At 37.0% G+C, this 13,792-nt stretch overlaps 1 protein-coding gene across 4 annotated transcripts in view; it reads right to left on the reverse strand.

Annotated features, from left to right (window-relative positions):
• Iml1 (GATOR complex protein Iml1) overlaps positions 1-13,792 on the reverse strand; it is a 414,032-nt gene that overhangs the window by 70,265 nt on the left and 329,975 nt on the right. For all 4 annotated transcript variants that reach the window (XM_090410642.1, XM_090410643.1, XM_090410644.1 and 1 more), the window contains exon 32: positions 7,389-7,549. In XM_090410642.1, the coding sequence (XP_090266768.1) occupies positions 7,389-7,549 (161 nt within the window). The remainder of the gene's footprint in view (positions 1-7,388; positions 7,550-13,792) is intronic.

A 13,792-nucleotide genomic window follows, 5' to 3' on the forward strand; every position in this document is an offset into this window, starting at 1 on the left:
AGTCTATGGTTCGGCAAGCCAGAGTAACCTACGATGGTTGGATTCCATCCATCATCAAGGTATACGGATAGCTACTGGTGCCTTTCGCACTTCACCCACTCCAAGTCTCTATGTAGAAGCAAATGAACCGGCTCTATCACTTCGACGAAAACAGTTGTCTCTTAATTACGCCCTAAAAATAAAATCTCTCCCAGATCACCCTACATGGAATAGTATCTTCTCTCTGCATTGGGAAGTTCAATATCACACACATCAAACTGCTATACATCCTTTCGGTATGCGTATTAAAGAAACTGTGCAAGCTGTTAGTATAAATGTTGACAACATTAGCTACACTAAACATAATAGCATTGCTCCATGACAGGTTTGCACACTATCCTGCAACCTCTCACTTTGTCAGCTACAGAAATCTTATACCCCATCATCCATCTACCTGCAATTGTTTAACGCACACAGAGCAGAACACGCTGATTTCTTACCCATCTATACTGATGGTTCAAGAACTAACACCTCTGTTGGCTGTGCTGCTGTGTTTCCTGACATTATTATCTCAAATCAGATCCCACCTGACTGCAGTAATTATACAGCAGAGTTACATGCCATTCAGCTTGCACTTGTGCATATAAAAGAAAACTGCTACCAAAAGTGTATAATTTATACAGACTCATTGAGCTCTTTACAGGCTTTCTCTTCTCCTATGTATAATTCTCATCCAGTACTTTATGAAGTGCTACACCTGCTTCACAAAATGAAAATCCTTAATTTCGATGTTCAGTTCTGCTGGATTCCCAGCCACATCGGAATCAAAGGAAATGAGGCTGCAGATGCAGCTGCTAAATCAGCCCATACCTTCACCACATACTATTTGACAGTTCCATATACAGACTACAGACAATTTATAAGATCAAAACTAATTGCTCAGTGGGAGTTAACATGGCAAGAAACATCAAAAAACAAATTATATAACATTAAACCTGAAATTAAACACTGGCATTTTAGTCAACGTACAAAGAGAAGGGAGGAAGTTGTCCTTGCTAGGCTCCCCATAGGTCACAGTCACATTACGCATTCTCATTTAGTGAGAGCTGATGACCCTCCCATATGTGAAAAATGCAACACACATCTCACTATTCATCATATTCTAGTAGATTGTCAAAAATTTACACGAGAGAGGAATGAAATTTTCACCTATCTAACCAAGCTATATACACTCGGAGAAATGCTAGCAGACTCAAGAAATTGCATGATGTTTTTAATTTTTTAGAAAGAATTAATTTGTACAAACACATTTGACCATAAATTTGTTTATATGTAAATACTTTTTTGCTTAACTTTTATACATACATATTATTCATTATGTTAAATCTGACCAATTATGTATTATCATAGGCCTTGATCATGTATATTTATATCACCCTGCTGTAATTTTGTTAATATGTAAATACCATAATGCTAAGCTTAAATTTTATGCATCAGTGCTGTATAATAATTCCTTTCTGACTCTTTAAGTATTAGTATAATAATGTTTGTTGTAATCTTACTAGATGTAGACACTGCTTTCCTTGACTTGTTTTGTACATACATATGTTAACCTATAGTTATCTATTTATGTACTGCTGAAACCTCTGCAGTAATTTTGTTTATATGTAGATACTGCATCACTTAACATACATTTTGTGTATGCATCTTATTTACTACTTTATTTTTTGAATAATCATGTAGTGTTGTAAGACATCTTACCTATTTGTGTACTTTCTAGTAATTCTGTTTATATGTATTCTAAATATGTATTCTGTTTCTACTGCATTGCTAAATTTAATTTTCATCCATGCATATTGTATAATAATCCCTTTTTGCCTATTTTTGTACTGCTATAAAGGCATCAATTATAATCTTACATATATGTAGAAACTGCATTCCTTGGCTTAGTGTTTCATATATTATGTATTAACTTATATTGTTAACTATTTTTGCACTACTGTAATAACCTCTGACCCTATGTGTTGCTGTGCCCTCTGCAGCAGTTCTGTTTACCTAGAGATGCTGCTTTGTGAAACTATTTTTCTGTAAATGCTAATGTTGTAACCTTTAGTATGGCGCAGTATGACCTTTGTAGTTTTTGTGCCAAATAAACTATAAACCAACCAATCAGCATCCAAAAAATTGGTTTTCACAAATCCATCCAAGTGCTAAACAGTGTTCTCATATTTGATGGTTCCCCTAAGAACTTCCTAATAATACTTGACTCACTACTTACTCAATAAGGTTGAGTATTCACCTATCCTCACTTATTCACTCCATTCGGTGAAACAGATGTACAGTTTCTGCTGAATATCTGTTTCACAAGCAATAAATATCGAACATTCCTTCACAGTTCGTCTTCAAACTCGCAGAACAAATTTTTTTTTCATTTATTCCATTCATTGTTGTCTTTTGGAACAGTCTTCTTCTCTCTCTCTCTTATGTATTCCTTAACTAGTACATTTTACAGGTCTTCAAATCCAGGTTTCCTCTTCTTTCTTCATCTTGTTTCTGCCCATGCATGGTACTAATGTTCTCTAGGATGAACAACCTCTCAATTAATGGGACAACTATTAAAATTTCAAGAATATGTGATCAGAACTAATCTATAAGGAGTACAGATACTTAAACAGAATGGTGAGGAAAAGTTAGAAAAATGGGTAATTGTTGCCAGGATTACAGAACAAAAGATACAATAGAAGAAAAAAATCTAGGTGGATCGATGATTAATATTAGTAGTGTCTTAAAAGATTGAAATGCACTGAAGATCCGATATAACTGATTAATTTCGAAGACCAGTAAAAATGCAAACTTATCATATAGTACTATTCTACATTAACCTTTACACCACCTTAAGAATAAAGACATAAAGATTTAATCATTGAGTCATTCAAAAATGCATTAAAAGTAACAAAAGTTATAGTAGAATTTTTTTCTCCAGTACATAAATACAATCGAGGTTATATCGTAGTGTGTAGTGTTCGTGCAAGCTCCTAATAAGATAAGTATTATTTTCAGTTATCGTTGATAAAATTAGTTAATATTGCGTAGTTTTGTTTGCCTTGTGTATTTTAGTGCGTCTGTTTGTGTGTTTTTGGTGTGTATAACTTATTATTTGATAAAACACGTTGCAATAATTATGGCCCTGTACGAAGGAAAATGGCGGCCAGTAATGATGGATCGCCATCGTTATCAAAGAACAGTAGCATAAAAGAAATAAGTCAGTGTACTAGCTGTGAAATGTACGCTTTGCGGAGTGCGGTCGGAGTGTAGATAGATGATAATAAAGGATTGAATGTGTGTAGAAAATGTAGGGAGAATGAGAAATTGAAGTGTATTTCGGATGGTGAGTGTGATATTTTTGTCAAACTTCAGAATGAAGAAAATAGCGATATGACAAGAAACGGCAAGGTTGTACATGAGAATTATGAGAGTGTGAATGATGGTATTAATGGTTTCTCAGAGAATAAAAAAGATGAGATAGATGCATTGAGTGAGATCGCGTTGTTGAATGGTGCGATAGAAAGGGCAAAACAGCAGCTAGAGTGCATGAACAAAAGTCGACTGAATGAACCAACCAATAATAAAAGGTATGACAGGAAAAATAGGCGTATGAATGTGAACATAAACAAAATGAAGGATAGAGTGCTGTATGGAGACTCGTTAGTACGAGGTGTGTTAGTAGAGGATTTGACAAAATCGTACCAACCTGGTGCGACCATAAAGGATGTAACTGAGTCTATTAGAGAGCAAAAGGAAAGGGTGAAAGAAATGATTGTTGTGGCAGGTACGAATGATTTGAAAGGAGACAAAATGGAAATGATAGAAGACCTGAATGAATTGTTTGAGGTAGCAAAACAAAAGAGTGAGAGAGTTAGAATGATTAGTCTTTTGCCATGGTATGACAGTGAAACGTTTAAAAGGAGGGCCATAATTGCGAATGACTTTATGCGTGGGTTATGTATGACGAGTGGTGTGGAATTTGTGGACGTGTGGAGTGAGTTTGATGGGCGAAAGGATCTATATAAGATGGATGGCTTGCATTTGAATGGTTATGGTGTAAGAAGACTTGAGAAAGTGTTGCTGAATGTAGTGGATGTGCAAATTCAGGGAAACTAGATTTGTTAAGGGGGGGGGGGAGTAGATATACAGTCCTTAGGGAGGCAGTTGAATGTAAGAATGAATATAATATGCTAGAGCAAATAAGTACAACAAACCAGAGTGGGATAATTAATATAAGGCATCAAGGTAGGGTTGGGGCTAATGGGGGTCTTAAATTCATGTACACTAATACTAGGAGTATTAGGAACAAGAAGGAAGGGTTTTTGGCCATGGTTGGCACTTCCAGACCACAGGTTATTGGTATTAGTGAAACATGGCTGACTGTAGATGATATAGCTAGTGGGATTGAATGTGATGGGTATAGTGTGTTCAGGAATGACAGAGAGAATAAAATGGGGGGAGGAGTATTGTTGATGATAGCTGATGAGCTACAGCCAAGGAGAATAGAAGTTGAATTGCAGGATAGAGAAAAGAGCACATTTGAGGCCATTTGGTGTGAGATTGTGGCTAGCAGAACTAAATATACAATTGGTTGCTGCTATAGACCAGGTGATGGAAAAGATGGTGGTGACAATATGCACAAGCAAATAGAAGAAATGAGTGGAAGGAGGGTGATTATTATGGGAGATTTCAACTATGGTCACATTGATTGGAGTGAGGAGAGGACACACGGGAGGAAGGAATTGGATTTTATGCAGTTATTAAGGGATAACTATCTGCGACAGCATGTAATGGAAAATACTAGGGGGTCAGAGAGTGCTTGACCTAGTAATTACATCTGAGGATTTGGCTGTAACAAATGTGACCACATTGCCACCAATCGGTGAGAGTGATCACAGGGTCTTGACTTGGGAGGCGGCTAAAGGTGTAGAATTTTCAATTAAGACAGGGTACATATGGAATTATCGGGCTGGAAAGTATGACAAGCTTAGGAGTTTGATTGGCTCAGTGCCATGGCATGTACAACTGCAAGAACTAGAAGTTGATAGTGCATGGCAGGTAGTTAAGAAGTGCTTGCATGAAGCAATGGCTGACTGTATACCTAGAGTCCGAATAATAAATCAAGTAGGGGTTAAATGGATGAATAACACCATTAAGCTTGAGCTGCAAAAAAAGAAACAACTATGGAGGGAATTTAAGGAGAAAGGTGACCGGCAGGCACATGAACGGTATAAAATGCAGGCCAGAAGGGTGACGAGTGTGGTAAGAAAAGCAAAAAAGGATTACGAAAGAACATTGGCCATGCAGGCTAAAGAGAATCCTAAACAGTTTTTTAGATATGTAGCAAGTAAAAGGAAAAATGTACATGGCAGAATGATTTTAAAGAATGCCGATGGTAGGGAGGTAACTGAATCAGTTGAGATAGCTGAGTTACTGAGTGAGCACTTTGCAAGAATATATCATCCAGGTGGTCACATTGCAGAAACGAATAAACCAGTAGATTATACAGGAATTGTGGTGAATGAAGTGGAGGTGAGTAGTCTATTGCATAACCTCAATGTCAATACATCTGTGGGATTGGATGGTATACCAGCTCGTGTAGTACGAGAAGCAGCTAAAGAATTGTCAGTACCCTTGACCATTTTGTTTAATTTGAGTCTCGGGTCTGGGTTAGTCCCGAGCGGGTGGAAGGAGGGGAAAATAGTTCCACTGCATAAAGGTGGTTCCAAGACTGCTGTTGTAAATTACCGACCAATAAGCATATCAGGAATCATTGTCAAGGTCTTAGAGAAATTAGTCAAGAAAAGAATACATGATTGGATAGATGAAAATGGGATATTGTATGGGGCACAACATGGTTTTGTGAAGGGTAGATCATGCCTCAGTAACTTGCTCACGTTTTATAACACAGTGACGGATGAACTGGATAGGGGTAATGGGTTTACAGTGATACTACTGGACCTTGCCAAGGCCTTTGACAGGATACCACATGGAACCCTAATCAGTAAACTGGAGCAGATGGGGATAGATATAGGGTTGGTAAGATGGATAGGAGGGTGGTTGAAGGAGAGATACCAGAGAGTGGTTTATTCAGGAGTGGAGTCAAAAAGACTTCTTGTGACTAGTGGAGTGCCGCAGGGCTCTGTTCTTGGACCACTGCTTTTCAATTTGTTCATCAATGATATTGGAAAGGATTTGAGAGGAAGTGTTCACTTGTTTGCTGATGATGCAAAGTTGGGTAGAGCAATTGTGAGTGCACAGGATGTCAAAATTTTACAGGATGATTTGGATAGTTTGGAGGACTGGGCTAGGAAAAATGGATGTCAGTTTAATGTGGCAAAGTGTAAGTTTATGCACTTTGGGGTGAAAAGAATAGCAGCAGTATATCGCATAGGTGGAACCGTACTCCAGGAGATTGATGAGGCCAGGGATTTGGGAGTGCTGGTGGATAGGGAGTTGAAGTTTAGGGGACACATTGCAAAAGTAACTAAAACAGCTCACCAAATCACTTGGCTTATGAAAAATACATGCAGAGAGAAACAAGTTGTTGTTCCTCTGTATCGAGCCTTGATAAGACCCCATCTGGACTTCTGTGCCCAGTTATGGGCACCAGGGTTTCTTCGTGATGGGGAGGAAGTGGAGAGGGTCCAGAGACGAGTGACCAAGATGATAGCAGGTCTGTGGAATGAACCTTATGAGAATAGGTTGAGGATTTGTGGGTTGCAGAAATTGGACGATAGGCGAAGGAGGGGTGATATGATTGAGACATTCAAATTACTGAAGGGTTTTTATAAGATTGATCCAGAAGATATTTTTGAAAATATGACTGGTGGTGGGAGGACTAGGGGCCATGCATGGAAGCTGGGCAAGAGCGTGGTTGACAAGGGTGTTAGAGCTAGGTTTTTTACTTGGAGAGTGGTGAATGAGTGGAATAAGCTTCCAGAGTCGGTTGTGGGTGCTACGACCGTGAATGAGTTCAAGGCAAGATATGATAGATACTGTGTGAATGTTGAATAGTTGTTCCAGACATGATGTTAGGGCCTCCCTCGATGAGTCTGTCGACTCCTTGGAGTTTCCCGGAACAACAATAATAATAATAATAATAATAAAAGTTAACTAATTATAGTTGCTTTACAGAAATGCTATTTTGTGTAACTGCATGTTATTTTATTTTTATGTAACTATGAGAGATTATTTCAGTTAAAACATTTGTGTTATTTCTATCGATAATTTTACAGCATTTTTCATTTAACAATGTATTTTATGTTTAAGATAATTTTTCTTTATTTTCACATTCAGTATGCTTCCATATAACTTCTATGTAATTAAAAACAACAAAAATCATATTTCTTGTTTCAACTTACCAGATCTGCAACTATATTCCCAGTGGCTACCAGCCATTCCATCACAATTTCAAAAGCTTCAAGTGGATTAAAGACATTATGATACCTAACCTGACCCCATTCTAATCGATCACTTTTAACTCCAGCATCAATATCAATATTGCTACATTTAAATTCGAGATCTGAAAATAAATTCAGCAACTTTTCAAATGAAAGTATTTTGTCAATACCCTTAATTTATTTTTGGAAGTGGAATTAAAACAACTTTATTTAATACAAACAAACAGAATTAGCACTTCTGGTTAGAATATTGTATTTTGGTATCGTTTTCATGCTAGAAACTTAGAATAAAATATACTGAGAACAAACAAGAAAAACTGATTAGCTTTCAGGGGAAGAAAAAGTTAGAGCCTAGCCAAGTGAATTAATCCTGTAGTTTTCTCCATATTTCCTCCAACTTGGAAGGTATCCTTATACCTGTATAAGGATACCTTCCAAGTTGGAGGAAATACAACCACCCTGCTTATTGAGGGACCGAAGTGGTTGTTCCATGTTTAGTTCTCATAGCAGGAGTTCCCCTTCCTCCTTGGTCTTGTGAATGATACACCGTCCAAGGGTATGCCACACATATGAGGGTTGTTTGAAAAGTTTGGTAAATTTCTAATAGACAGTGACATAATTCATTCATTCATTCATTCATACCAGTTTCGGCACATATCGTTTTCATGACCCCTGGCAAAATTTTAGTCATGTGTGATGCATAGTTCTCATTTGGCAAACATTTAAAATCGCCATGTTTGCATTTCCATAAAAGTGGAGAAAACAAGTTGCATGCAGTGATAAAACACTTATTTGAAGAAGTGGATGGTTGCATAGATCAAAAGGGAGTTAGATGCAGTTCATGGGCAACTCTGTCCAGCATTGAAGACTATTTATTTTTGGATAAATGAGTTTAAACGTGGTTGTAAGTCCATCAAAGATGAGGTGTGTTCCAGATGCCCGACTGAGGTCGCTATGAAGGAATTGATTGACAAAATCCATGGTATCGTTATGGAAGACCGCCAAGTGAATGTGCGTGAGATTGCTGAGATTGTAGGCATTCTCAACCGAAAGAGTGTATAATATCCTGCATGAAAAATTGCACATGAGAAAGCTGTGTGCGCATAATGGGTGCTGCAATTGCTGACTATCAATCAAAAACGCATGCGAAAAGACATTTCAACGAAGTGTTTGGTGATGTTTAACTGCAATTTGCTGGATTTTTTGCATTGATTTGTGACTGTAGACAAAAATTGGTTCCACCACTACACACCTGAGTCCAAGCAGCAGTCAAAACAGTGAACAATGCCCGGTGAAAGAGCACTGAAAAAAGCGAACATGGTTTTTTCGTCTGGGAAGGTGATGGCCAGTTTTTTGGGATTCCTAAAGAATTATCATGATAGACTATTTGGAATAGGGTAAGACAATAACAGGAGTCTATTATGCATCATTGTTGGACTGTTTAAAAGAAGAACTGAAGAAAAATGGCCAAGATTGGCTCACAAAAAAGTGCTCTTTCATCAAGACAATGCACTGTTTCACACATCAGCTGTCGCAATGGCAAAATTGCATGAATTGAGGTTCGAATTGGTTTCACATCCACTGTATTCTCTGGACTTGGCCCTGTGTGACTTCTCCTTGTTCCCAAACTTAAAAATTTGGCTCAGTGGGAAAAAATTTTCTTCGAACAAGGATGTCATCAAGGCTGTCAATGACTATTTTGCACAATTTGACAAATCCTACTTTTTAGATGAGATGAAAAAATTGGAAACCCACTGGACCAAATGTGGTCCAGCGGTGATTTTTTCCAAAAATATGTGTTTTTTTAGCAACCTTTTCAAATAATCCTCATATTGAAGAGATCCAGTGCCTTCCCCATCTTTTGGGGTACAGTAACTAATAGAGCAGTTCTGCAGACTGGCTGCCAGAGAGTCTATGGGACTGAACCAGAAAGCAATGCATTTTGGAGGCTTCCTGATCAGATGGCAATAATCTCACTGCCATCTACACTGCTAGGTCATACCTGAATAGAGGCTGTGTATATGTGAGGGACATTCTCAAGACCATGTTATGGCATGGAGTCTGGATGCTCACTGTATGAGCAACATGTCTAAGAGTCTCCATCTCCTCTAACTGTATGTTATCCCCACACTTTTTCTCTTCACCTTTACCATACTAGCATGAAAACCAACCTACTTATAAATGTAGTATTAATGTGGTTAAAATAAACAAAAAAAACTTCCTCAAAAACATTAAAAAAGCTTGTAGAAAGTGTTCTTCCACATTCATTTCACCAACTAACATCCATAGTTTAAATACTAACCCAAATGATGTACATTATCACCTGAAGACATCCAATCTGATCAACCCCAAAATCTCTGCCATAATAACCACAGCTCATCTGTGGTTATTGTGGAATGAAATGTCTACCCCTCAGCCATTCACAACCTCATGTAGTTTGGCATTATAACAATGCTAAGTGGGAAGATCTCTGTACTTTTACTCCTCCTTTTCATGACTACTGTTGCTGCTCTTCAGATCCAGATACCTGTTTCGGAAATTATCCATGCTAGAATGAAGATTTTCATTCCTCATTCAGTTCAACCCTACAGCTCTATATCCAAGCCATAGATTTCCAAAAAAGTGTCAAAGGCAGTCCATGAAAAGAAAACAGCTTATGGTAAGTGGCTGCAATTCTTGCAAACCTATCGTTAAAAAAAGTGAAGTTTAACTTTGATAGGACTAAATGTAGAAAACTTGCCACCTGTGCCAATGGCAGTTATGCTTTCTGGTCCCTTACAAAAGCCACTGGGCATAACTTTTGTCCACCTATAATTTCACCTCTTTCTCATCCAACTCCTATATAGATGATGAAGGCAGAATGCTTCCTTCTTTACCTGGAACACTGCATCATATACCTGCAGTCTCCTTCCTAGAAAGATATTAAAAAAATCTTGAATAACTTGGACATGAAAAAGGCTTCTGATGCTGATAGAACCCCACCATTTGTGTTCAAGAGATGTGCTCCTGAACTAATACCTGTTGTTCATCACCTATATACTATATGCATGGAAGCAAGTTCACATACAACTTAATAAAAAAAAAAAAAAAAAAGTGATAAGTGTTTAGCATTCAACTATCGACCTATTTGTTCTCACCTCAGGGTTGTCCAAAGTGATGAAGAAGGTCATTAACAATTAATTTCATCATTTGGTGAACTTAACTAATCAATAACAACCACTATGGATTTTTCCAATCAAGATCAACAGCAAATCTCCTGGCCTACACATCTGCCTTCAGACATATGCCAAGGAAAGGTTTAAAGAAACCTGTGCTGTTGCACCTGATATTGAAAGCATTTGTAATATGTGTAATGGTGAAGTTGTTCTCTCTTCAGATTTTCCTGTTAAAGCAGGTGTTCCTAAGGGCTTAACTGGATCTGTTATTTTGTCCACACTCTTCCTTATATGTATAAATGACTTGATCTCTGACTAAAAAACCTTATTCAGAGTTTTTGATAATGATAATACTCTCATCCTACTCATATGATAAACCTTGCCGTACTCAAACATCTCAACATTTGAGATTAACTATGATAAGTACCCTAAACAATGATCTCCACACCATCCTGCAGTAGGGTGACAACTACTTAGTCATCTACAATGCTTCTAAAACGCAGTTTTGTCTATTGTCTCACAAAAAAAAAAAGATCTTAATTCTTCTTCTTCTCTGGTTGTTTTGATAATGCTCAGCTTAAAAGTCAAGACCAGATCTCTCTTCTTCAGCTGACTATTATTCCTAGTCTTTCCTGGAATAATCGCATTACTTCTATAGCAGCTTCAGCTTACAGAAAACTTGGCATACCTTTTTTTTGCTCAAGATGTTACTTCTCTCCTCTCCACCACAAATCTCAAATCCACACTACACTGGAATACTGCTCTCACATTTGGTGTTGTGGTCCATCTAAATCCTTTCTAAAATTCTTGATGCAGTTATTAATACAATAATATTTCTGATGACTTGTTATGTATATTCTGTATTAGTGTACACCTCAGGAACATGGACTACTGGCAAAGAAATGAGGAAAAAATGATGGCTCTGGTAATATGGTTACTTAGAAGAATGATGTGGACTAGATAGAAAAGGTTCACAAAGAAGTACTTGAAAGAGCAAACAAATAAAGAAGAATCACTGCATGAGATCTGGAAGATGAAAAGGAAGGTCTCAGGGCCTTCTCGAAGAGAAGAACTAAATATATATTTTTTTAAAAAATCAATCTACCGAGTAAATCAATCTTCCTACATCTCTAGTCCTTGTGATGAGGCAACTCACAATAATATCAGGGATTTCCAGAAAACCAAGAGAATAGACCTGAATATCAACAGGTTAATGTTTCTCAAGTGCTGTGAATTCCATGCCACCTTTCCTAAATTTATCTTCTTTAAAGAAAACATTAAAATGGAAGGGGACTAGTAGGATTTATCATAGAATAAGATTAGATCTTCTCGCCGAGAGGATATTTGATACTAAATGCACTCTGTCTTTTTTTTTTTATTTAGTAAAAGAACCATGTTATCTCAAAAAATTGAACAATCTCTAGATAGTGACAGTTGGAATCTTCTGAAAGTGAGAATTAAATCTCAAGCTGCCAGAATTCAAAATGTAAATAAACTGAATCTTATTAGAAAATTTGAAGCCCTTAAACAAATAAAAGAAATTCAACTTCTTCGAAACCACACACCTCCATCCTGACAAAGTTGTTATTAACAAATCAAGTTATAATCTTTTCAATGCAGAGAAAAGTGTCCTCAGTAAAGGCCTAAATTTTGTTTTATCTCCCAGATCTATTCCTAAAGAATTATTACTTACAAAAGATCAAAAAAACTACCTGTCTTCCTACCCAAGAGGCAAACCCACTCTGCATTGAATCCATTTTCATCATCAATAATGTCAAACCCAACACAGATAATATCTCTTCATCAGAACAACAGGCTATTAAGAAGTTACAAAACAACAAAAATATAATTATTCTTCCCACAGATAAAGGCAATGCCACAGTTGTTCTTAACATTGATGAATATCATAACAAGATGATGGAATTGCTACGGAGTGACACTTACTCGATCCTCGAGAGAGATCTCACCGGTGAACTCCGCAACCGGACCAACAACCTACTGAAAACTATCTCTGAACTACTTAGAAACATACACCTTTCTCTTCGTTCTCTCCACCTGCTTATTCCACGATTATATGGACTCCTAAAATTCATAAAGATAATACCCCACTTCAACCTATAGTAGGAGGAATTGATTCTCCAACATTATAATCTTTCAAAAAATCTGGCTAAATCTCTCAAATGTTTTTCCGGTAAATCATTGTCTTTCATTAAAAACTCCGCAGATTTTGTTTCATGTATAAAAGATATTATTATTAAGGAAGATGAAATAATAACTAGTTTTGATATAGTCTCCTTATTTACCAATGTTCCTATGGACAAAGTTCTTGTACTACTCAAAGATAAATTATCTAAAAAGATCATGGCCTTACTTACTCATTGCATCCAATCAGGATACTTTAAATTTCAGGACATCTATAAATAAAATTCTGGCCTTGCAATGGGTAATCCGTTGTCACCTGTACTTGCGAACATCTATTTAGAAGATCTGGAAGCTAAAGCCATCTCTTCTTATCCTTTAAAACCAAGAACTCTTGGAAAAGATATATTGATGACATTTTCCTGATATGGAGCCATGGCCATGAATCTATCCTGAACTTCCTAGAACATCTAAATAATCAACATTCGAACATAAAATTTACAGCTGAGTTTGAAACTAATGGTTTTCTTCCTTTCTTCGACATCAAACTGACCCATTCCTCGAAAAAATTAAAAATCTCGATTTACAGAAAAGCTGCCTACACCAACAGATATCTCCACGGCGGTCACTCCCATCATTATCCTCCTCAAAAGTTTGGAATCATTTCTAAACTAGGACATCATTCTCACCCTCTTCTTGATGATGAGATAGAACTTAATAAAGAACTCAATTTTCTCAGGTCTACTTTTCAACTAAATGGTTTTTCACAAAAAACAATTGAAAATTCTTATTAAATCCACCCACTCGCAATAATGAAGAGACCAATAGGGTGAAAGGTAATATTTCTATACCATACATAAGCTCTGTCTCACCCAAATTAGCCAAGGTTCTTAGGAAATACAACATAAGAACTTTATTTACTCCTCTTCCAAAAATCCGCTACTTAGTGAGCCGTCCGAAACCCAGACATCACAACCTTAAATATCCCGGTGTTTACCAGATTTGGTGCAACTGTGACATACCATACTTTGGCCAAACAGAAAAATTGATCGAGTTATGCATTGAAGAACA

The sequence above is a fragment of the Typopeltis vanoorti genome, chromosome 20, assembly GCF_054136105.1.
Source record: "Typopeltis vanoorti isolate ZY-2024b chromosome 20, IOZ_Tvanoo_1.0, whole genome shotgun sequence".
Lineage (NCBI taxonomy): Eukaryota > Metazoa > Arthropoda > Arachnida > Uropygi > Thelyphonidae > Typopeltis > Typopeltis vanoorti.